General features: G+C 46.1%; 1 protein-coding gene across 3 annotated transcripts in view; it reads left to right on the forward strand.

Moving 5' to 3' along the window:
* RAI2 (retinoic acid induced 2) overlaps positions 1 to 20,045 on the forward strand; it is a 62,379-nt gene extending 42,334 nt beyond the window's left edge. For 2 of the 3 annotated variants that reach the window (XM_037046278.1, XM_037046276.1), the window contains exon 2: positions 18,061 to 20,045. In XM_037046278.1, the coding sequence (XP_036902173.1) occupies positions 18,085 to 19,677 (1,593 nt within the window). In that variant the 5' untranslated portion in view covers positions 18,061 to 18,084 and the 3' untranslated portion in view covers positions 19,678 to 20,045. The remainder of the gene's footprint in view (positions 1 to 18,060) is intronic. The other variant, XM_037046277.1, reaches the window with a different exon arrangement.
* The last annotated feature ends 1,925 nt before the right edge of the window (positions 20,046 to 21,970 follow it).

A 21,970-nucleotide genomic window follows, 5' to 3' on the forward strand; every position in this document is an offset into this window, starting at 1 on the left:
TGACCACACATGGTATGGAAGTTCCACTCAACACAGATATGCCAATGTTTCCCAGGCAGAATTTTGCTACCTCCTTGTTGACATAGGCAACCAGATCCTCCAAAACCAGTTAGTCGCCAGGCATGGGACTAGTTAGGTGGCAAGTTTTGAAATAATCCTTGGGCTGCTCGCTATAGGCTTTTGTAGATTCTACAACCCCAAGCATACAAAACAGGGAGTGCCTCCAAAATATTTTAGCTATCCATATATCTTGAGTATTGTGAATTTTACCCATTTCTTATAGTCACCGTGCTAATTAGCAAGGCATTCATTTCACCACCCAAAGAACATGTATAATATTCCCTGTGTTCTGTAGCCAAGCCTCAGGTATTGATGGACATGAAGTGATAACTGGAGCTCTGCTGGCTGAGTGGGTTAGAGCTGCACTTAAGGCATGGGCAGGAAATGTTCCTACTGTAGGTGCTGGCACCCCTACTGTGTAGAAAGTGTTGTGATCAGTTCACTCCAATGTAGCAATGACCCAAAGTCTTTAAATGGGTTGGTGTTTTGCAGAGGAACCCAGAAAGAGGGCATTAATGTTGGACACAAGGCAAGAGCTTGCTTGTAGTGAAACTTCAGTTGTTGGTGGAAGGGGAGAATACTATTGGATCGGCAGTCCTTTGCCTAGAAAATTAATTATCTAGGGCACCAAGGGAAAGCTGGCCCAGGCCCTTGAGCCATAGGTGGTGAGCTCCCCTAAGGGAAAATTCACAGGGGCTATTCCTAGGAAGACTCCAGTGTGGCTGGGAAAAGGGCAGAAATCCAGGCCCTGTAAAACAAGAAAATATCCAAGGATATAAAGAGAGACGGGGGTGTTTTGGCCCTAGCAGTTTCCTCTGGCCAGATGCCAGGCATGCCAGTTCCCCGTGTTCTATTTTCCTGTGTTGTGCCAGGGCTGCTTCTCTCTCAAGCACCCCCACCCACTCACAGGGATGAGGGCCACCTGTATAATTCTGGAGGGAGGAGAGGCTGCTGGCAGGCCTGCCTCCTGTTCTGTGAAGGAGAACCCCCTGTTCTCCTGTTCTCAGAACCCCCTGCGCTCTCCCAACCCTGCCAGCTCTGAATGACAATGCAATAGACTCGGTGGATATTTATGCAGGAACCAAGAGAATGGTCTTGAACCTGCATTAATAAATCCATTCAAGTCAGAAGGAACAGCCAAGGATGTCAGTGCTTTTAGAGCGAAGAAGTTAGCACATGAAAGCTCATAATTGGGCTCTGGGCACTTGGGGTGCTAATGTAGTCTGGTTTTCAGCTAGTGGGGTGCAGGATGGTCTGAGGCTGCAAGTCAGTGTGCCCCAGCACTCACTGTGCACAGCGTGTCAGTTAAGGTAATGCTAGCTGCTGTTGCAAACAAATTGGAAGTGTACCACAGCTAAAAAGCAATGGAAGTTTATTTTTCATTCACATAAAGCCCCAAATAGGTATTCCTGATGGCCAGTGACTCTCCTTCACACCATGATCAGACATGTAGGCCCTTTCCTGTTATGGCTAGACTATCTCCAACAGGTGGCTTTCAAGAGGTCCCTGTGCATCAAGGTGAGGGAAGAATAGATTAGAATACCATGGAAGGAAGGTTTGTAGGAGCCAGGCCTGGAAGAGGTACACATCACTTCCACCCACACTCTTGTTAGAATTCAGGCACATGGCCACCGCTAACTGCAAAGGAGGCTGGGAAGTGTAGTGCAGGCAGAAGAGGAAATTTGTATGTTGAACAGGCAGCCAGACAGCCACAGATCAAATACAGAGTGTGGCAAAAGTGGGTTTACAGTTGTATGTGAAACAGTTTATTCCTATATTATTACTCATTAATTATTGTACTATTTTCCATACGAACAACTGTAAACCTACCTTTGCCCCACTGTCCCAGGAATACCTGGGGCAGCCGGAAGGGAATCCCTGACTGGGATGCAAGCTGGTCTGGAAGAGTAGGAAGGAAGACTTGGGCTCCACAAAGAAATGAGAGCACTTGTGTTCATCCAGGAGCATCAACGGCTGGCTGCTGTTCTAATGATGGAGGGGGAAGTTCAGGCCTGGGCCGGCCCCAGGTGCACAAGGTCAAGGAATTCTAGGCTCTGGTCAGAGGTGAGAAGACACTTCCTCCTTCTTCCTTCCTTCCTTCCTTCCCCATCCCCACCTGCCCCCACATGTGGAGACAGGAACCTTTGCCCTAACTTTTCCTCACCTCCCCCAGACCTGCCTTCCCTGCACTGAATGTTGTTCACATTCTAGAAAACTCTTCCTCCCTCCCATCAAAACAACCATTCCTTGGGGACTCACAGCTCTGTTCCTGGAAAAACAGAAGAACAAAAAAACCAACACACCAATCCACAGCAAGGTGGTACTGATCTGCTTGGGTTGCTGAGAAACTGAGATGAGAAAATGAATGTGAAATACCTAGCAGGGTGCCTGGCACATAATAAGTAAATCTTAGTAAATAGTTTATTGATATCATCTGGTGAGTATGTGCGAAAGGTAGAGAGAGAAGGGGGAGCTAGCACAGCCCTGCCAATTAATGTCCTTTCTCCTCATCCCAAACCTTCCTTAGTACTGTATCCCGACCTCCTCAGGGCCTGTGGAGACATCAAGATTGTGTTGGTTGAGTTTTTAATCCTTTGGGGCACAAGTTTAACTGTTGAGGGGCACCTTTTAACACACTTTGGAAGGGCCAGGCACCCCTCTAATATTCACAGTATCCTGTCTCTCCCTCAAGCTCTCCCAAGCCCTGTGCTCTAGCTGCCTAGCCTGCTGGCCAGTCCCTACACCTTTCCTCTTGTGCCTTTCCTCCTGCACTTCTGCAGCTCCCCGTTCCATCATCTCTGCTGAACTCCTCCCCATGTAGCCAGACCCAGTTCACATGTCACCTCCAAGGCTAAAGGTTTAATGACTGAACTCAGCGGTAGAGCAGGTGAGGACAAAGGAGAATCAGCATGAATCTTGCTTTGGGGATCTGCCTCAAGTGTTACAGGGATGAGAGGTGGCCTCCTTTCTACTCATCCACCATGGGGGGCAGTGTGTGTGCATGCGTGCGCGCCCGCGCGTGTGTGTAAACATACAAATTCCAGGAGAACTCTTGGAATCCCCCTAAAGAAAATAGGAAACAGCACCTATAATCTTTATTGTCAACTAGCCAGATGTTACACAGCAGCTTTTTCCTTGCCCCTTTGTGCTATATTAGCTGCAAGCACCATACTTCCTTTAAGCTAATAAATATAGTGAATTTATTGGGCTTCAAAAGACTCACCGACCTTAAGATTCTTCAGAGTATGCCCTGGCTGGTGTAGCTCAGTGGACTGAGCGTGGGCCTGCGAACCACACGATCGCGGTTCGATTCCCAGTCAGGGCACATGCCTGGGTTGCAGGCCAGTTCCCAGCAGGGGACACACGAGAGGCAACCATACATTGATATTTCTCTCCCTCTCTCCTTCCCTTCCCCTCTAAAGATAAATAAATAAAATCTTTAAAAAAAGATTCTTCAGAGTATGTTGTTCTGCTTTTGAGAAAGCTCACCTCCAGGCAGAGGGGTACTTTCGCAAAACAATTTCAGAAAGCAGGCTCCCGGTTTCAAAGATGAGCACTCTCCACCCCCTTGTTCCTAGATCGTCCAGTACTACTTGGGTCAAGGTGATTATTGTTATTATTTTTAGGTGGTATACAGCTGATGAAGAGGAGTGGCATTTGTTTATTTGTTGTTTTTTGGTCTCTGAGTTGGAACACAAGATCACCAGAGGAGAAATTCCCTCTGTGAGTCATCCCAGGAACATCTTGCCTTCCAGCCAGCACAAATATGATTAAAAAGAACTTTCTTGAAGCCCCAGTTATGGTCTAGCAAAGGAACACAATAGCCAAGCTTCCCACCTTCAGACCATTTTGCTTTTGGAAACAACCATCCCTGACCTGTTTATGTTCCTGGCTCTCTATGAGACCTCAAGGCGTACTCTTCACACACCAGGAACCTCAAGAGTATGTGCCTCTAGGGTCCAGAGATTTTAGCAGTATCCAGAATTGTCCTTATGTCATAGTACTTCATGCTCCTTACTTACCCTGTTACCAAACTGACTATCTCCTGCAACTCTGGTTTCTGTCTTCGCAGATTTCTATGCAGAAGTTAAAGACTTTCAAAGGATTGTGTGCCCCCTTCCCCCTCCTTGCACAATGCGCTATTGCAGTGCTACAGCCACAATGAAAACTTAATGACCATCACCAATAGTGATAGACATGGTGAGGTGGGTAAAAGAGGGAGGCTCATTTTTTGTGAACCCAACTGGCTAATTATTTTACTGGGGTTTCCCCAGAAACAGACCAATTTGACTGAAAGTAGTTTGTCTGGGAGAAGATCACAGAAAACACCAGCGGAGGAGTGAAGCATCGAGACAGAAAAAAGGGCTCAGTTCCACTGAGGATATTGGGAGATGGTGGAGAACAAATGCCTTGGAGTTGGCATGTTTATTCACCAACCCTCATCCATTACTGATCAAGAGCCACTCCTGGAATGTGCGTTAATTCCTTAGCACTTCCAGCTAGCTCTGTATGCAGGCCCAGTGTGCTTCTGAGAAAAAAAAAAGTTCCCAGGGAGAGCCACAGGTATTTGCAGTATAAACATCTTGTCTTTGGGGTATCTAGAGGCCAGCCAATCTGACAGGACAATAGGGGCAGGGAACCAACCATATCTGCTTTACACCAGCCATGCCCTTTAAAGTTCCAGTGCTTATTGTATGAAGACACAATGGCATGAATTCAGGCCTCCATGACCAGGTGTTTCCCCAACAGCTGACCTCTGTGAAGAAGACATTCTGTTATGATAATCTCCAAGCTTGGTAAGACAGAAAGCAGAGTTGCAGGAAGTAGCCAGTTCAGTAACAGGGTAAGTAAGGAGCACGAAATACCATGACGTAAGGACAATTCTGGATACTGCTAAAACCTCTGCACCCAGGAGGCATATACTCCTGAGATTCCTGGTGTGTAAATAGTGTTTGTGGATTGAGTCTATAAGGAATAAAGAATTGACTTGCATTAACTTCCTCTCTTAGCTGTGAGTGCTTAAAGGTTGAGGCTATGTCCCACCCCCATTTTGAACCTCAATGCCTTTTAAGATAGCCAGCCACCTTGATCATAATTTTAGACTCTCATCTGTATGGAGAGATTTCAAGACAATTAGGAAGGTCCCTGCCCATGATGGGTATGTGAAATTCCTTAATTAGAGTTTCATTTCTTTGTCCATAGCTTTATCACTGACTGAATTATGTTTATTATACCAATAAAGGAAACATAATTCTGGAACCTGTCAGTCATAGACCTCAGTGAATGAGTTTTTCAGCTTCTTTACTGAAAACCTAATTTTGATGGGAGAAACCCAATTCTAACTGCCCAAGGAGGGGATAAACAAAAATGAAGATTAGTCACCAAAAGAAGATAAATCTATGGTTTTTTCCTAGGACTGACAGCACAACCAAGTCGCAAATGAATGTGCTTGGTGGTTTTAAAGCTCGGATGGGGGGCGCTTTCCACAAATTTGGATCATCTTCCTTATATACCTCTAGTACTCGTGAACAATTTCGTATCTTCTCCACATTCTCATTGTACTAAGAAACTCCAGTTCCATCTTTCTTTCCACCACAGTGTGCTCTAACCAAGCTGTTGTAGGTCAGCAGTGCCCTCTTGTGGCCATCTGAATAATGCTCATTGGATGCTTTCCTGTTTCTGGTTTATCAGTTGCAGCTAAGCAGCCTCTTCCTCATAGTTTTTAATTTTCTCCCCACCCTTTCTTTCCTTCAACTCCTGCCCAATTATATTAGAAAATCTCTTTCCTTTCTGTCTCCCACTAGTTCTTACTCTTCTTCCTCTCTTCTTCCTTCCCTCCCTTATTTTTGTTCCTCTTACGAGTGAAAAAATGACCCTAATCCCACTAATGAGCAGGAGAGGAGAGCTACTTAGTTCCTTGTGCCAACAACCAGAAGGAAAACTGTAGGATCTGAAGTGAAATTATATATCATATTCAATCAGCAGTAAGCATACTGCTGAACCTTATGAATGCTTATGAAAGTGGGAAAATGCTTTCTCTTCAACCCTTAGAAAGACTGACCAGTTCCTCTGGCTGGTCTAATAATCAAATTAGCATGAGATAGATTAACAGGAGGAAATGACAAATTTTTATAACATATGAGCACATGTGGGTTTCCTAAGAATATTGGACCCCAGGATACATACATTAGGTAGTTGAGGCTTATATGCTGTTCTGCACTAAGGAGAAGGAGGCAGGGGTCTGGGACTTCAAAGGGAAAGTAGAAAATTCTAGAAAGAGCAAACATTTGGTACACAAATTCTCGCCAGGCCACCCATAAAACAATGGTGCACAGGGGAATCTAACAAACACACTTGCTTGGGCCCTCCCTGTCTGCCACACTTAGTTCCTATGTGCTGAGGTGAATATGCTGAGGTTCCCTTCCTGAAACAGGCTCTCCTGTCTGAATTCCTTAGGCCAGTAAAGGGAGGGAAAAAACCATCTTCTTGAGCTATGGGCATTAATTATTTTCAGTTGGAAATAATCTGCAATTCACAGTGTCACACATTCTGGGGAGACTTGTTCCAGACCCCTACATGCTCATGAGTCCATATTTAAAATACAAAAGGCGATGGTCACTTCTTAGTGCTCAGCCTTTTCAGCCCAAATGAGAAATTGATTTTTGTATGTATTTAATTGTTTTCCCATTGTCTTTCATTTCCAATACTGCAACAGCATGGCTTTCTATATTCAGTGCAAATGTTCAATATGAGGATTTCAGCCATGTTGGAGGTTAAGTGAGTTTTTGTGGAAACCTCCCCATCACATGTAACATTAATTCTCTGGTAAATGCCTTCCCAATTTTTAGCAGCTGATTTTAAAATGAATCTTTGAACAAACAGGGTTTTAACTTGGAAACTGAATGTGCAAACCTATTGAGAGCATTTGTAATGCTACTTAAGAGGCTCAGAGGAAATTCGAGTACTGGATCTGATAACGATGACAGTGACTCTGGTGACAAGATGACAACAATGATGACGATGATGACGATGGTACTAACAATGGTCATGTTTTATTGAGTACATTCCATGTGCCAGGCGCTGTGCCAAGAAGTTTATATGGATTATTTCCTACAATTGTTGTAACCATCCCAGGTCTCTTTTAAATCCCCATTTTGCGCAGAGGGAAACTGAAGCTTAGAACTAACTTGTCCAGGGCCACACAGCCAGTAAAGGTAGACAGAGCTTAAATTTGAACTTAGGCCTGTCTGAGTTCAAAACTAGTATTTCTGACCACTCTCACAGGGTACCCAGTACCCAGGGTGAGGCTGGTGCTGTTTCTGTGCCAGTGATTGGTGAGAGGCCCACATGCACTAGAAAAAAGGGAAAATCTGAACTCTAGTCCTTTCTACTTCACAAGTCTACACCCCTTCCTTCCAGTGACCCTTTAAAGGGTCTATTTCTGGCACACTAGTCTCTGGAAAATGTCCTGCTAATGACATGGGATTATAAACAGCCTTTTTCCCAGAACAAAAATTTAACCTTTGTATCTCAATCTAATTAGAACTATTTTCTCATCCAGAGGCAGGTTTCACCCTACTCTTTGTTTTATATTTAAGAGGTTTCCTTTTTGCTCCCCCCCCCCAAATCACCAAAAACCATAGCTTTTTTTAAACATGACAGACCCTGGCCTGAGACCTTAAACATGACCTGCGCTCCTATACCAGCACCTGAGGATGTTTGGGGTTCTGTGCGTGTGGCTGAAGGCTGTGGGGCCTTGGCTGGACACAGGGACAGATCCTCATGGACTCTCACAGCCCACTGCCACCAACAGCAGCTCTTCACAATTTTCTCCTATGATTCTGAGGTGTGCTTCTCACCTTCCACTGAGGTTCATCAGGACTTGGGGAGGGCACTTTTTTCCTCTTCATTTCAGAGGCAGTTCTCTCAAGAGAATAAGCATTTCTTCTCTACTTTAGAGAGGTCCTTGCACCAACATCATTTTCCACTGCTGCCTAGGGACCGACTTTCTTCTTTGAAGACTTATTCCTTTATCTCTGCAAGAAATGTGGGTCTTGAAGGAGCCCTTTTAGAAGCAGATAACCCTGGCAGAATATCAGTTGGCTAATCATTTTGCAATTGAGCCAAGAGAGAAGGCAATAGGCCTATGGAGAAAACAGTGCCAGAGTGGAGGAATGGGAAGTGCCTCCTTAGCACATAGTGGGTGCTCAGGTAGGTTTTTTGTTTTAATCCTCACCCCAGGACATGTTTTCATTGCTTTTAGACAGAAAGGAAAGGAGAGAACGAAACATAAACACGAGAGAGAAACATGAATCAGTTGCCTCCCATACATGCTCGGACTGGGGATTGTATGTGCCCCAACCAGGCATTGAACCCATAACCTAGGTATGTGCCCCAACCAGGAATCAAACCTACAACCTTTTGATTATGGGATGATGCTCCAACCAACTGAATCACACCAGCCAGGGCTCAGATAGTTTTTGGAAGAATAAATAAATGAGTGGATGTAAATGTGGTTCCCTGTTGCAGCCCTGAACCCAGGTTTACAAGGCCCTGGAGCTGCCATAGATCTTTTGTGGGCAGGCTAGAGGTGACAGGGGATATAAATGAGATAAAAAATGCAAAGACAACTGACAGTCTCCACCTGGGTGAGAAAGGAGGCAGGATGGTCTTCCAGATCCCTCTTGTGCTCTGGTGGAACCCAGTCGTCAAATCCACCAACACAAAACTAGGCCTGTGAGCTGTTGATTCTAGTCATGAAATTTTCCCTGTACTCTTCAGATTTGTCCAGATTTACTATCTGTCTTTTAAACCAGGTTTGTACAAACCTGTTTACTTGGTGAGGCCCAGCCCTGACCTGAGACCCAGCAGGGACCACAGGGTAGGCATATTTAGTACATAGTGAGATCTTTGCCAGTGTTCTGATATCTTTAATCCACAGAGACTGTCCTGCTATAGGAAGTTCAGTCCCAAGAGAAACAAACCATAGTCAGACTGAAGCTGAAGAAGTTTTCTTACCTTCTTCCTTCCTGTCAGACTTTACTCCCCCTGGCCCGGTTTAAAGATGAACCAGAACTCCCAAAAGAACCCACCTTGGTTCTCGATGTCTCCGTTTTTACAATTCCTGGTCCCTCCCTCCAAGGTGCTCCCCTCATCCCCCTGTGGCCTTGTCTTTACAGTTGGGAGGGTAGGAGTGGAGTCTTCTCAGTGGTCATAGGAGTGGTCCAGCCAGACCCACCCCAGTTTCACCCGTCCCCCCACCCCTTTGTGCCCCTTCCTTCTTCCTTCCAGTTCTCCCAGAATTCCACAATTACCCATCCTTCATGGCCCGCAGCAATTCCTAGAAGGCTGGGTTTGACTCCTCAGTGGACATTACTCACTCCTGAGAAGCCTGAATTAACTTTCTACCCCACGATGAGAGTGGGGCAGTACCCCCAGGTTACAGAAGAAGAAACTGATTCCCAGGGACACAAAATGTCTTTCCTAGTGTCATAAAAAATTCATGTGTATGTGTGTCTTGAATTTCATCGCTTCTGTTTCAATCACTTGTCTGTTAGGTATCACAGACTCAAAGGTTTGTTTCATCTTTTGTTTCAAATCAAGAATCTTACTCATAAAACTGTTTGACATTTTGATGGTTGAATCAGACCATCTTACATACTTTGGTGTTCAATGCTGGTAAAGACAGAAATATAGCAAGGGACCCCTTAGGCACAAGTGAAATTTGAAACCAAATCCATGGGTGAGGGACTGGACTTTTGAAGGAACACAGGTCTGGGAGTTGACAAACTCTACAACCTTTGAGCCTCACTTAACCTTTGAGCCTTAGTTTCCTGCTGTGAAAAATGGGGGAAGGGGGTGAATTGGGCCAGTGACCCTAAGACCTGTTCAGGCAGAGGGACCCTGGAACTCTCACTGGGGCTTTAGAACGTCATTTCTCCAGCTGAGTCAGAACTTCTTCATTCTTGTACTCTTATTAGAAAAAAATTGAACATACCCTCAACACACACACATTATTAAGTTGTATATGTCTTCCTGTATTTATTACATATGCTACAAAATAGAAAATGGGAATAAAAAGAATAAGATGGTAAAATGAACATAACTAAGTTTTATGGCACCCCCTGACTACCTTACCCCATTCTCTGAGAAGACCTTGGTGTTCCCTGGTGTCGATAACTAGTTTATGATGCTCAGGCCCACTGCTTCCTCTGACTGACTTGCCCACCTTTTCCATTTTCCATCAATATCATATCAAAGCTAAGATTTACACTCTGTTCTCTCTGGCAGAACTTCCCCACAGCCACCATCCATCTTCATGAAGGTGAGACTCAGTCATAAACTGCCTGGTCACCATTGTTTTAGTATATTAAGTAACATGTTCGGGCACTCATTTTCAAAACTAACCTGGGTAGTCATATTCCTTTTGGAAGGCTGTGTTGATATCTGAGTGTAAAAGGCAATTAGCCATAAGGTGAGTGACTGGTTTATGTATTCTTTGTATTTTAATCAATTTTGGGAGACATTCATGTGGTAATTATGTTCACAGCTTCAGCAGAAAGGCCCTGTGCTGATGTTTAAAGCTCAGAAAATTTAATCACTGGGGCATGTGATTACCGTATTTTTTGGACTATAAGATGCACCGCCAAATTTAGGAGGAAAGGGGGTACATCTTATAGTCTGAATGTAGCTTACCTGGCTCGCTGGGATGGGGTGGTGGCCTATGTTATTTATGTTATTAACTATTTTAACACATTTTTGCTTCAATTTTTTTTCCTATTTTCCTCCTCTAAAACCTAGCTGTGTCTTATGGCCCAGCACATCTTATGGTCTGGAAAATTTGATAATAATTACTATACCCTATCATGAGAGGAAAACCATGTTTTACCCAATTGGAATTACCTCTTATATATTTAGTTCGTATTGGGCCCTGAATGGTGAAACAATATCCATGTTGTACTAAAGGATGAAATATATGCTTTGCTTGTTTAACTATTAAGTGGTTGGTGATTTTTATATAGAATTAGATCAGTCGTTGAGGGTATAGCTGAACTACTGGATGGAAAATATCCTCAAAATAGGGTGGAGTTGGAAGGGGTTAGGTTTCTTAGCAGAGAGTCCTTGGGAAGTCAGCCTTGAAGAAAGAAAGACATCTCATCTTGTCCTGGGGCTGAGGGAACATAGGGAGACACTGTGGGGCTGGAGAGAACTTGAGAGAGTTCGGGGTTCATGCCTTTTGCCTTTTCTGTGAAGCAAGAAGCAAGGTCAGCCACAAAGAAGGTTGGCTGACCATCTGCCTTATTTTCTGGCCTTTTGATGATGGGTTCCCAACTTGACTACACATTAGAATCACCCAGGGAATTTTTTAAAACCCCAATGCTCAAAAAACTCCAATGGCCCAGCTACACCCCAGACCAATTAAATCAGAGTCTTGGTGGTAGGCCCAGGCATCAGCATTTTTTAAAGTTCCCAGACAATTCTAATATGCCAAGTTTGAGAACTCCAAGTCAGTACTTATCAGATTTTAACTTGCATGCAAATCACCTGGAGCTTATTGAGATGCAAATTCTGATTCAGGACATTCAGGCAGGGCCTGAGAATCCATGCATTAAGTCAGCTCTCAGGAGATGCTGCTGCCGATACAAGGACCCCACTTTGAGCCACAAGGACACAGACAATCTGGTTTTGACATGAAAAGATTGATAACTGCCTACAGGCTCCACAAAAAGCAAGGCTGTTGAGAATCTACAGTTGGGAAACACATTTCTTCAAAGAATTATCAGAATTTTTTTTAAATGAATGCTTTGAGGAAGAAATTTATCTTGCTAAGCACAACATACATGAGGCTTATTTCACCTGAAGAGGAAAGCAGGCCACATCTACAGGCCACTGGTGCTGAGGGGGACATGCCCAAGAGCAGGGCCTGTACCCCAGTCTTTCCAGATTCCAGCATTGAGACAGAGGCCAGAGCAGGAGACTTAGAAGTTCACACTGGAGCAGCTGGGTCCTGAGGTGGAATATGTCCAGTGTAGCCCAAATCACTAAGATGACTTCTGTTGAGGCTGAGTTTACCTTCCAGAGACTTTGCTCTGGTAGTCAGTCATAGGGTCCTCACAGGGCCACCAAGGAGGTACTGGCTCCTGCCTTGAGTTGCTATGCGGTAACTAACCCCTGCCCATCATACCCAGTACCCAGTCCTAAAACATTTGCTCAGGAGCACTTGGTGCTATAGACTTCTGATTCATCTTGATAGTTGCTTCTGTGGTGAAAATACATTCGATTCATAAAATAAAACCAAGCCCCTCTCCAGAACTCTATCTGGGCCTCTGAGAAAGGCTCCCAACATGCCCCAGGGCTATTGTCCATATTTCTGGCTCAAAAACCAGGTTTTGCCTCAGGCAGTCTCAGGGACACTGGGTCAGTGTGGGGCTCACAGTCACATTCTGATCTTCCTTCAGTTTGAGTTGGTACATTCACTTCAGGGAACCCTGTGGGATCATTTAAGATGTGGCTGAGGATCTTAGGAATGAGGGCATTAGGTTATTTGTAAGTGACTATGTATGTGTGACTTAGACAGTGTTGAATGCCCACAGCGAGAAAATAGATGGATTCTAGCACCTGGACAGTAGTCTGAACTATCTGAGTGCTCAAGGGTTTTCACTTTTTAAATTACGATATAAGTGAATCCTCATTATAAAAACGTCCATTTGTATGGAGGTCCACAGGGTGAAATGAGTGTTTGTGGCCTGAGAGACAGGCACAGAGGCGAAGGTGACCAGTGGGGCACAGAAGCAGGCGGGTCACTGCAGTGAGGCCCCAGGTGGCTTCTTCACAAATGTAACTCCTTATAAGGAAACTAGCACACATAAAGCTTTGCTTGGTTTTCTTTTTTCTGGGTGTGTCAGAGAAACGCAGGAGCCCAAGATGGATTCATTCATGCTTACCCACATAGGACTTCTCTGTCCACAAAGTGTTTTTGCATCTACTGTCTTGTTGGAGGCTCCCATTGGCTGGTGAGGGTGGGTGGCTGCCATGTGACCCTCCATGGCACCTGTGGGGCCTGACCCTCTGCTCTTTCCATAGTGAGAGTGGGGTGACATCTGTAATAAAGGGCCTCAGGCGAGTTTTAGTTAGCCTTTCTGGGTCACAGTTTCCTCAGCTGTAAAGAGAGTCAGGAAGAAGATACAGATGTAAGCTTTAATGTCCCTTTCAGCCTTAACACGCCATGGTTTATCAATGGTGGGGCTGTGACAAGAGGCTGGGCATGAGAACATAAGGCCCAGAAAGGTTTAGATACTCTTTCATGCTCTCCTTCATTCTGAAAGTATTTACTGAATACCTGCTGTTGAGAGATACTGATATAAAGATGAGGTGGTGACACAGTTCTTTCCTCCTGAAGATGAGTCAATAAGCAATGCAAGTATGAGAGGAGAATCGGGACTAGACAAGAGTACATCGTGGTCCCATGGGAGCTCAGTAAGCGAGGGGTCCTCAGAGGATGAAACCCCAAAGTGCAACAGATGAGCAGGAGTTTGCTGGCTGAGGGGAAAAGCCTAAGAAGACTCCAGACTGAGGGGCTGATCCTAAAATAATCTGCCTCTGGTGCATTCAGTTCTTTGTGATAGTGAAAGGAGAGGTTCAGAGTTCAGATAACAAGTTTGTGACCCAACTGCTGCCCCTCCCCACCCGCCCATCTGCCCTGGGCCCTGAGGCTTTTCCCCAGAGTCTCCATCCATAGGTAGTAGGCATGGAGACCTATACAGGGCTGGACCCCAAACTCCAGTTACCAGCCTTCCAACCCCAGCCAAGGGCCAAGAGAGTGAAGGTCTTCTACAACCCACAGACTCACACCTCCCACTTTGCACTGGCCACACTGCCTTGTTTACTGACCTGCCACATACCCCCGATGATGGCTGCAAGGGAATGGGTTGGTAACCTCACTAAATATATTTGCAAACAATGTTTTGAAAACCCAAACAAAAAGTTCCCTGTGGCCTCCAAAACAAACCACTGCCCCTATGCTGGAGCACTGGTTGATGTTTTCTGAGACACTGCTGCATTTGACTAAGTTCTCAGTGCGCCCTTTACTCCATGCCAACTAGGAGGAGGACAGGCCTCCTCTGAGGGATACAGACTTACCCTTTGAACCCTTGTCCCTGAGCTGATTGTTGCTTTCAGGGCATGCTCTACCCACACTGGGTGCACTCAGGCCCCCCAGGTGCTCACCTCTAGTTAAGGTGCCTGCTAGCAGGGTGAATGACAGGGGTGGTGGGGGAGAGAGAGAAAGAGAGGGAGAGCCTTTCTGGATGGCGGGAGAAGGGTGCATGACAAAGGCAGGCTTCTGCTTCCTTGCTGGTTTAGTCCCAGCTCCACTCGGTACCTGGTGGAGAGCTGGGACTCGGTGCTGAAGGAAAGGCACTCTCAGCAGGTGGTGGCTCTATAGGGAAGGAGCTGGAGTGCTTACAGGACCTTCATTGGCCGAGGCACCAGGCAAGACTAAAGCTGTCCCGTGAGAGGAGGTGGAAGTAAGATTTTGGGCCTTTGCCCCTGATATCCTGTACACTGCTTACCCCCACTGCATCACGCCCTGTTTTGCATCCTATCTGGTGCAGCCCTGTGTACAGAGACATGAGGCCCCAGCAGAGGGTGTGATGGCCTCCCTGTAACTAATGGGTGATGATGTGCCCTCCCACCCACATGACCTCTGTCTTAGTAAGGGTGGGGTAGGTGGGTAACTGGAAGGAGACTGAGAGTATAGAGGCCTCCTACCCATCTAGTAACAGAGCCAAAGTCACTTTGGGCTGCATTTACTCCCAAAGGATAGGAACTCTGGGGACCCCTTCAGCTCTTTCCCTGGCTATCGGAACAGAGGAGGTCCCTGCTTGAAAAAATAGAATGAGCAAATAGTTCAATGACTTTCTGGAAATGACCTAGCCACTACTTTGAAGAACTGTTATTCTCATCATTCTCCCACACACACCTCTGCAAGCCCCTTGCACTCAGTGTTGAACAGGAGTCTGTAGGGGCCTCTCTGCCAAGTAATGAAATGGGTGGAGAGGTGTTTGTGGCCTTCACAGCTCCTATAGGGAGGAGCCTGGGGTTGACCCTGAATTCTAATCCCAGCCTCCAAGTATCCTTAATGTATTTATCTAACCTTCCAATCAATTTCATTGATTGAAGCATCAGCAATGAAATGGGCGTAATTATTGAACCCATTTCATAGGGTCATTCTGAGGATTAAATGAGGCAATACATGGAAAGTTCTCAGCGTTCTCAGTGGAGGGCCTGGCTGATAGCAAATGCTCAGTGACTTTGAGCTAAGCCATCTGTGGGAAGAACAGGGGCCTGTGGGAGGTGCCCTGCCCTAGCCATGTCCCCTCTTCACACTCTGAGCAGGAAGGTTCCAAGGGAGTACCAGGCCTAGAACCAGGGCAAGGCAGGTTCAGGAGTGAGGTTTTGCAGGGAGATGAAAGCTGGCACTTAACCTGAAGGTATGTTGCAGGAACAGGGGCAGGAGGCAGTGAGGAGTTTGCCATCTCTCCCTTGGTGGGGGGAAGGGGTGTTGAGGGATGCAGAGAGGGAGGGAGGCTACCATGTCTGGAAGTGTGGACAGGTACAGCCCATTATCAGAAAAACAGTCTCATTGCTGGATAATCCTGAACTCGCCCGAAGCACAGAACAGTGACTTGCCTTGCAGGCCATCAGAAGCTACCTTAGATGGGTGGCCATGGGTACCTTTTCTAACTGTTACTGTCCTTGTCCTCACCAGCCTGACCTCAGCTTCCTGTCAGCCTTTTCTCACAGCTCCCTGAGATTTCTGGCCAGTATGAGGGACAAGGTAGACCCTTCTGGAGGAGACCTTAAGTTCTCAGGGCTTTCACAGGACTGCTAGCAAGTGGCCAACAAAACTTTGTCCTGCTGATGTTGCTGCCACTTGTGGCATAACTTTAATGCCCTCTCATGCTAGCAAATCTCTGTGCAGCCTAAGGCATGTGCCCATACTAGACTATAATCTCCTTGAAAGCAGGAACCTTGTGTGGCCCATGACAGCATCTCTAGCTCCCAGCAAAGTGCTTGCATATAGTAGACATTCAGCAAATTAATTGGATGGATGAGTGAATGAATGAATGCCTGCATGCAGGAACAAATGAATGATATATTGGGTGTGTGGTGTTTTTTGAACTAAATCAGGGAGCGTTCTTTTCAGGAAAAAATTAGGCCCTGCAGTTAGGGGAAGCCCCCTCAGATTCCTGGGGGCAGGCTGCCTCCCTGCTCTGTCCCAAGGCCATATTGACCAGAATGCTGGGTCACCTCATGGTTTCCAGAGGGCACCCTGGCCCTAGGGAGCCAGTTTCTGGAGCCCTCTCTCAGAGGCACTACAGTGCATACTGCCAAGGACATCACCCATCTGTCTTTCTGCACAAAGTGATGCTTTGCACATCATCCTTCCTCTTGCCCTCCCCTCCTCCTGCTTCAGAGAAACTCCTTGTTCCACACATTTGATGCATCTGAATTATCTAGAAATATCACAGAGTTGCTCATTTGTTAAAGCTGCCTTCCTGTAGCGATGTGTCATTTGTTTATTTCTAATCCCATGGAGTGCTGCCCTGTCTGTCTTGCTTATTTTGGAGGTTGTGTTGATAATTTGGTGGTGAGCAGAGGAGGACTAGATGACCACAGGACTAAAGTCTAGACAGCTCAGACTGGTGAAGTCAAGAATCAGAGATGCCCAGCAAGACTGAGGATTATTGAATTTTTATTGATCCCAACCAGACTGCAGGGCTGCACAGATCCTGGAGTTAGACATGGTGCTTGCCTTCTCCATGGTAACCAGGCTAAATATGGATACATTTCCATGGAGAGCCATATTGGCAGCTGCAGTCCTGCTTCCTCCAGCAAGCACCTGTGCTGAGTTCCTTTGGCCTCTCTGAAGGTGACCAGAGGTTTTGTGGACTTCAAGAGAGTGTATCTCACCTTTGAGGATGCATGTTTCCAACAAGTGCTCCATTTTCCCAGCCCTAGAATGATCAGCATCCCCTTCTCTTGACAGTTAGAAATTGGGATCCCTGACTGGTGAAGCTCAGTGGATTGAACTCAGGCTGCGAACCAAAGGGTCAACGGTTTGATTCCCAGTCAGGGCACATGCCTGGGTTGCGGGCTAAGTTCCCAGTGGGGGTCGCGTGAGAGGTAACCACACATTGATGTTTCTCTCCACTTTCTCCCTCACATCCCCTCTCTCTAAAAATAAATAAATAACATCTTTTTAAAAAGAAATTTGGAGAGGTCACAGGTCAGACAGAGGAACTGATTGGGGGAAGTGACACTGGACCTAATAAGCACTCATGGAAGTGATTGTATCTGCACTGGTACAGAGCTGGGAGGAAAGGGGATGTAATTAGTTGGAGGGAGACAGTGAGACAACTGTAATGACCACCTTGTGTAAATGCACCGCTGTTCCTGTTATCAAGCCTCTTTTAGAAGAATTATTGCTAGACAGTTTTTTTGTTTTAATTTAAAAAATGTTTTTCAATTGCAGTTTGGGAAATAGCCCCCTTCCATTTTCATAGGACATTCTAACACGGCAGGGTTTTTTTTCTAAAGGGAAAGTTTCTGCTGCCTATTTGAATGTGAACAAGTCAAATCTCTGCCTATCTTAACTGTCTGATATAGCACTGTGGAAAGAATCTTTGTGCCTGTTGAAATCTAAACACATAAGCTGTGAGTATTAGGCTTAAAAATACTCTGTTTAACCCCATTTGGCTATTTAGTCATTACATCATCTGTGTTTATATTAAAATCATCTGTTAAATTGGGCACAGCTGATCACATGGGTGTGTTCGTATATATTAGGAAATATCTGTAATGTGTATACATAGAGAGATGGGGTATGCTCCCTGGTTAACTAAGATATAGAAACTTTAAAAATATGTGGAGAGAGCTCTTAAGGCAATTATAAATTGTCTCCAAAGGAAGATTCATATTGTGTGTTCTATGTTGCAGGTTGAGTGGCATCAGAGGCAAGTGATGGATGATCTGCAGTCACAGAACCTCTCCATGGACATGACCAGCTCCTCTCCTGCCTTGCCTAATAACAGACTGGAGAATGGTATGGCCCAGCTGATCACCACGGAGGCCTGGAACATCAACTCCACAGACCTGGTAAAGAAGGCCCTGGTGACGGTGCCAGCCCCATCCATTCTGAACCCCCCAGCTGAGTCCCAGAGCGGCATGGCTCTAAAGGTGGCTGCCACTGTGTTGCAGCCCCTGTGCCTTGGGGAGAGCCCAGTGGTGATGCCCATTCACATGCAGGTGGAGGGAAGCTCTGCACCGGAGCTCAGCCCTAACAGCAATGCCACCTATGTTATGACCACACAGGGCCCGGTGCAGCTGCCTGTGGTGCTGGAGCAGCATGTCTTTCAGCACCTCAACTCCCCTCTAGTCTTGCCGCAGGAGGCTCCATGCTCCTCCAGTTCCATCCACAACAACCTCTTCCAGGCAGCCGAGGACCCTGAGACCCAGCCCCAGCTCCTGGACTTGCGCATCCCCAGCCAGCCGCAGGAGCCCACATTGCCATTTGAAGCTGTGCTCCAGAATTTGTTTCCTGCACAGGGCACTCTTGGCCCTCCACCCTGTCAGCCTCCTCCTGGATATGCCCCTGTGCCCCCTCAGCCCTTTAACTCCCCCTTGTCCCCCCTGGTCCCGCCAGCCACCCTCTTGGTGCCCTACCCTGTGATTGTCCCTTTGCCTGTGCCCATCCCTATTCCCATCCCCATCCCAGTGCCTCAGAGTTCTGAGTCCAAGTTCAGCCCCACTTTATCCAAGCCGCCATCTTCCTTTGGCCTGCACCCCTTTAAAAGCACCCACACCCCTCTGGAGAAGGAGGAACTGAAGCCCTTTGACATCCTCCAGCCCAAGGAGTATTTCCAGTTCAGCCGCCACACAGTCATAAAGATGGGGGGTGAGAATGAGGCCCTGGATCTCTCCATGAAGTCGGTGCCCTGGCTCAAGGCTGGAGAAGTCAGTCCCCCAGTCTGCCAGGAGGATGCAGCCCTTGACCTATCGCTGGCAGCCCAACGGAAATCTGAGCCTCCCCCTGAGACTCTGTATAACAGCAGCAGGTCGGTGGACAGCCCACGTCACACACTGATGGACAAACTGCCCAGAGGCATGGAAATGCCCTTTGTCCCTGCCATGCCCTGTGAGGCCTCAGCCCTGATGGATAGCCATGCAGGCAGCAATGTCGCTCAGCTGCCCAGCCAGCCCAGCCAGCCCAACCAGCCCAGTGGTGAGGTCAAGGCTGAAAATCACATTGAGATGGTGAGCAACTCCCAGGCGGCCAAGGTGATTGTCTCCGTGGAAGATGCCATGCCAACTATCTTCTGTGGCAAGATCAAAGGTCTCTCAGGTGTGTCCACCAAAAACTTCTCCTTCAAAAGAGAAGACTCCATGTTTCAGAGCTACGACATCAACAGCCAAGAAGAATCCATGGGAAACACAGAGCTCCTTAGGAAACCTGTCAAAAGCCGAAACATAAAGTTCAAGAAAGTGAACTCCCAGGAAATACACATGCTCCCAATCAAAAAACAACGGCTGGCCACCTTTTTTCCAAGAAAATAAATAATGGCTTTTAAAAATTTTTATGATTATAATATGGGGAAAGGTGCATTGGTTTTATAAAAAGGCATTTAAAACAAATTATCTTTGTTAATTATTTTGGGGAGTAGTTAGAAAGCAGGAAGGTGAATTGGCTCTAGAAGCCCTGTAAGCTAGTATCATTTTCTTTTTTAATTTTTGACTTTTCACAAATGAGTAAATAAGAGCAACCTATTTTTCAAGCAGATTGCACATTTTTTGCAGCTTTAATGGAATATTGGGTGAATCAGAGGGGTAAAAAAGCTATTTTCATTGCCACAAAGTGCTTTGATGATGTAATACCTAATAAAGGGTAGGATGAATATTTCACAATAAATGTTTGTTTGCACTAATTGATTGCAGCATTCTATCATTTTTAAAAGTTGTATTCCTTAACTGGCATGGTTTAGCCCAAACTGTCACTTGTAAAGCATTACAAGTTCTCTGTGTTTAGAAACCTAAGCTCTTCAGGCATATTGGGCAAAGAAGAATTCTATTGGCCAAATAGAATTAGGAATATGTATAACCTTGAGCAAGTCACTTTCCCCTCTAGGTCTCTAGGTTTCTTCATTTGTAAAAAATGTGGCAAAGGGGATAGGGTAGGAGAGGATGAGTTTCACGTACCCGAGGCCTAAATTTCCGTTCACAGAGATACTGGTGTATAGAATCCTGTGTCTGAACTTCCCATAGACTAAAACAGATATCTCTAAAAGGATAATTTACCTGCATCCTTCCTGCCTTCATCCCAGAATTTAGCTGGAAAGGACCTTTTCACAGGTAATAGTTCTGAATAATTGAAAGTTTTACAAGTCAAAAGTATTACCAAAGACCACTCAGAAAGAGAAGAAAGTTTGTTGCTGGTGGATGGGAAGATGTCTGTCTTGTCAGTGTTCTGGGCTCTGGGTAGATATTTGGAAGTGGGGTCTGGAAGGGAAGAGAAAGACATTTCTTATGAGTTTAGCACAGTGGTTCTTACCTAGGAGTGATCATGCCCCCCAGGGAACATACGGCAGTGCCTGAAAACACTTTGGGTTGTCACAGCTGGGGGAAAAGGTGCTGCCGGCATCTGGTGGGTAGCATCCCACAATGCACAGGAAAGCACCCACCACAGAGAGAGTAATTCAGCCCAAATGTCACTAGTGCTGAGGTTGAGAACTGCTGTGTAAGCCACTTCTTGATGGATGGAAGGGATGTATACCTGGGAGGAGGGAACAGCAAGCACACTGCTCTCCTCGGACAGCCACACAAGTGAAGAACTGTGAGTGTGCATTTCAAACAGACCTGCTAGGTGCCACCTCACACTTGTGTCTGAAACCACACTGGTGAGAGATTGATCATGGCATGCCTGCTTTTAAACTTAAAGCTCTTTCTTTCACTTCTTGCAATTAGTATGTATCCAGCTGTTACTGTGAACACGAACAGGAGGCAAAGCAGTTGCGAGACTGTTCTTTTATTACCAGGCCCTCTGTGTATAAGATTACAGCTTTAGCTGGTTCTGTACCATACGCCCAGAATGGCTTTTCTTTTTCCTGCTCTTTTTCTGTGTTGTTAAATTTTCTTTTTCAAAGTGGGACATGATGGTAAATAACCAAATAGCTGTTTCTTGTTAGGCTAACTAGTTGGTTCTTTTGCCCTAGCCAGACTCCATCCTTCAGCTTTGACATGATGCAGACTTTTTCCATTTTTACTCCCACTGTGGATTTCCTGAGCGTGGCATGTGTATTCTAGTTTCAAATACAACCATCACATGTGTGCCTAGGGACTAGCACTTCCCATCCACCCGAGATCTCCTATCACCATGCTGCGGTTGTTGCTGTTGCCCCCATAGCAGGGCCCCTGGCTTTACAGAGTACTGGCAAGAATGCTTCTCCTCCAGATTTGAGGGAAGAGAATTAATTCCCAATTTGCCCTTTAGAAGCAGGCACTTAAAGCTGAGTGACATACAGGTGGAAAGGAAGGCATTGGTAGGCTGTAATTACATTACAAAACTTCAAGCTACAGATTTCTCTTTGTTGTATCTGGCAATGCCCTCTTCTCTTACGTTGTCAGCTCCAGCTGGGTGAAAAATGTTGGCTCCACAGCCTAATCTGGGTGTTGAGCCACTGTGGGTTATTCCACAGCCCTGGGACAGGTTTCTGCTACAGGCTTCCACACCAACCCAACCTGCACCCATCCATGGCCCTTGCATTTATCTTTAGGGGCCTCAGGAGAGAGGCTGTTGTGGTGGGGACCAGCTGTAGCATTGGGAGACTTGCCTTTTGAGATCTGTGAAGGCTAC

The sequence above is a fragment of the Sturnira hondurensis genome, unplaced genomic scaffold (assembly GCF_014824575.4).
Source record: "Sturnira hondurensis isolate 20B ecotype Veracruz unplaced genomic scaffold, ASM1482457v3 Scaffold0005220, whole genome shotgun sequence".
NCBI lineage: Eukaryota > Metazoa > Chordata > Mammalia > Chiroptera > Phyllostomidae > Sturnira > Sturnira hondurensis.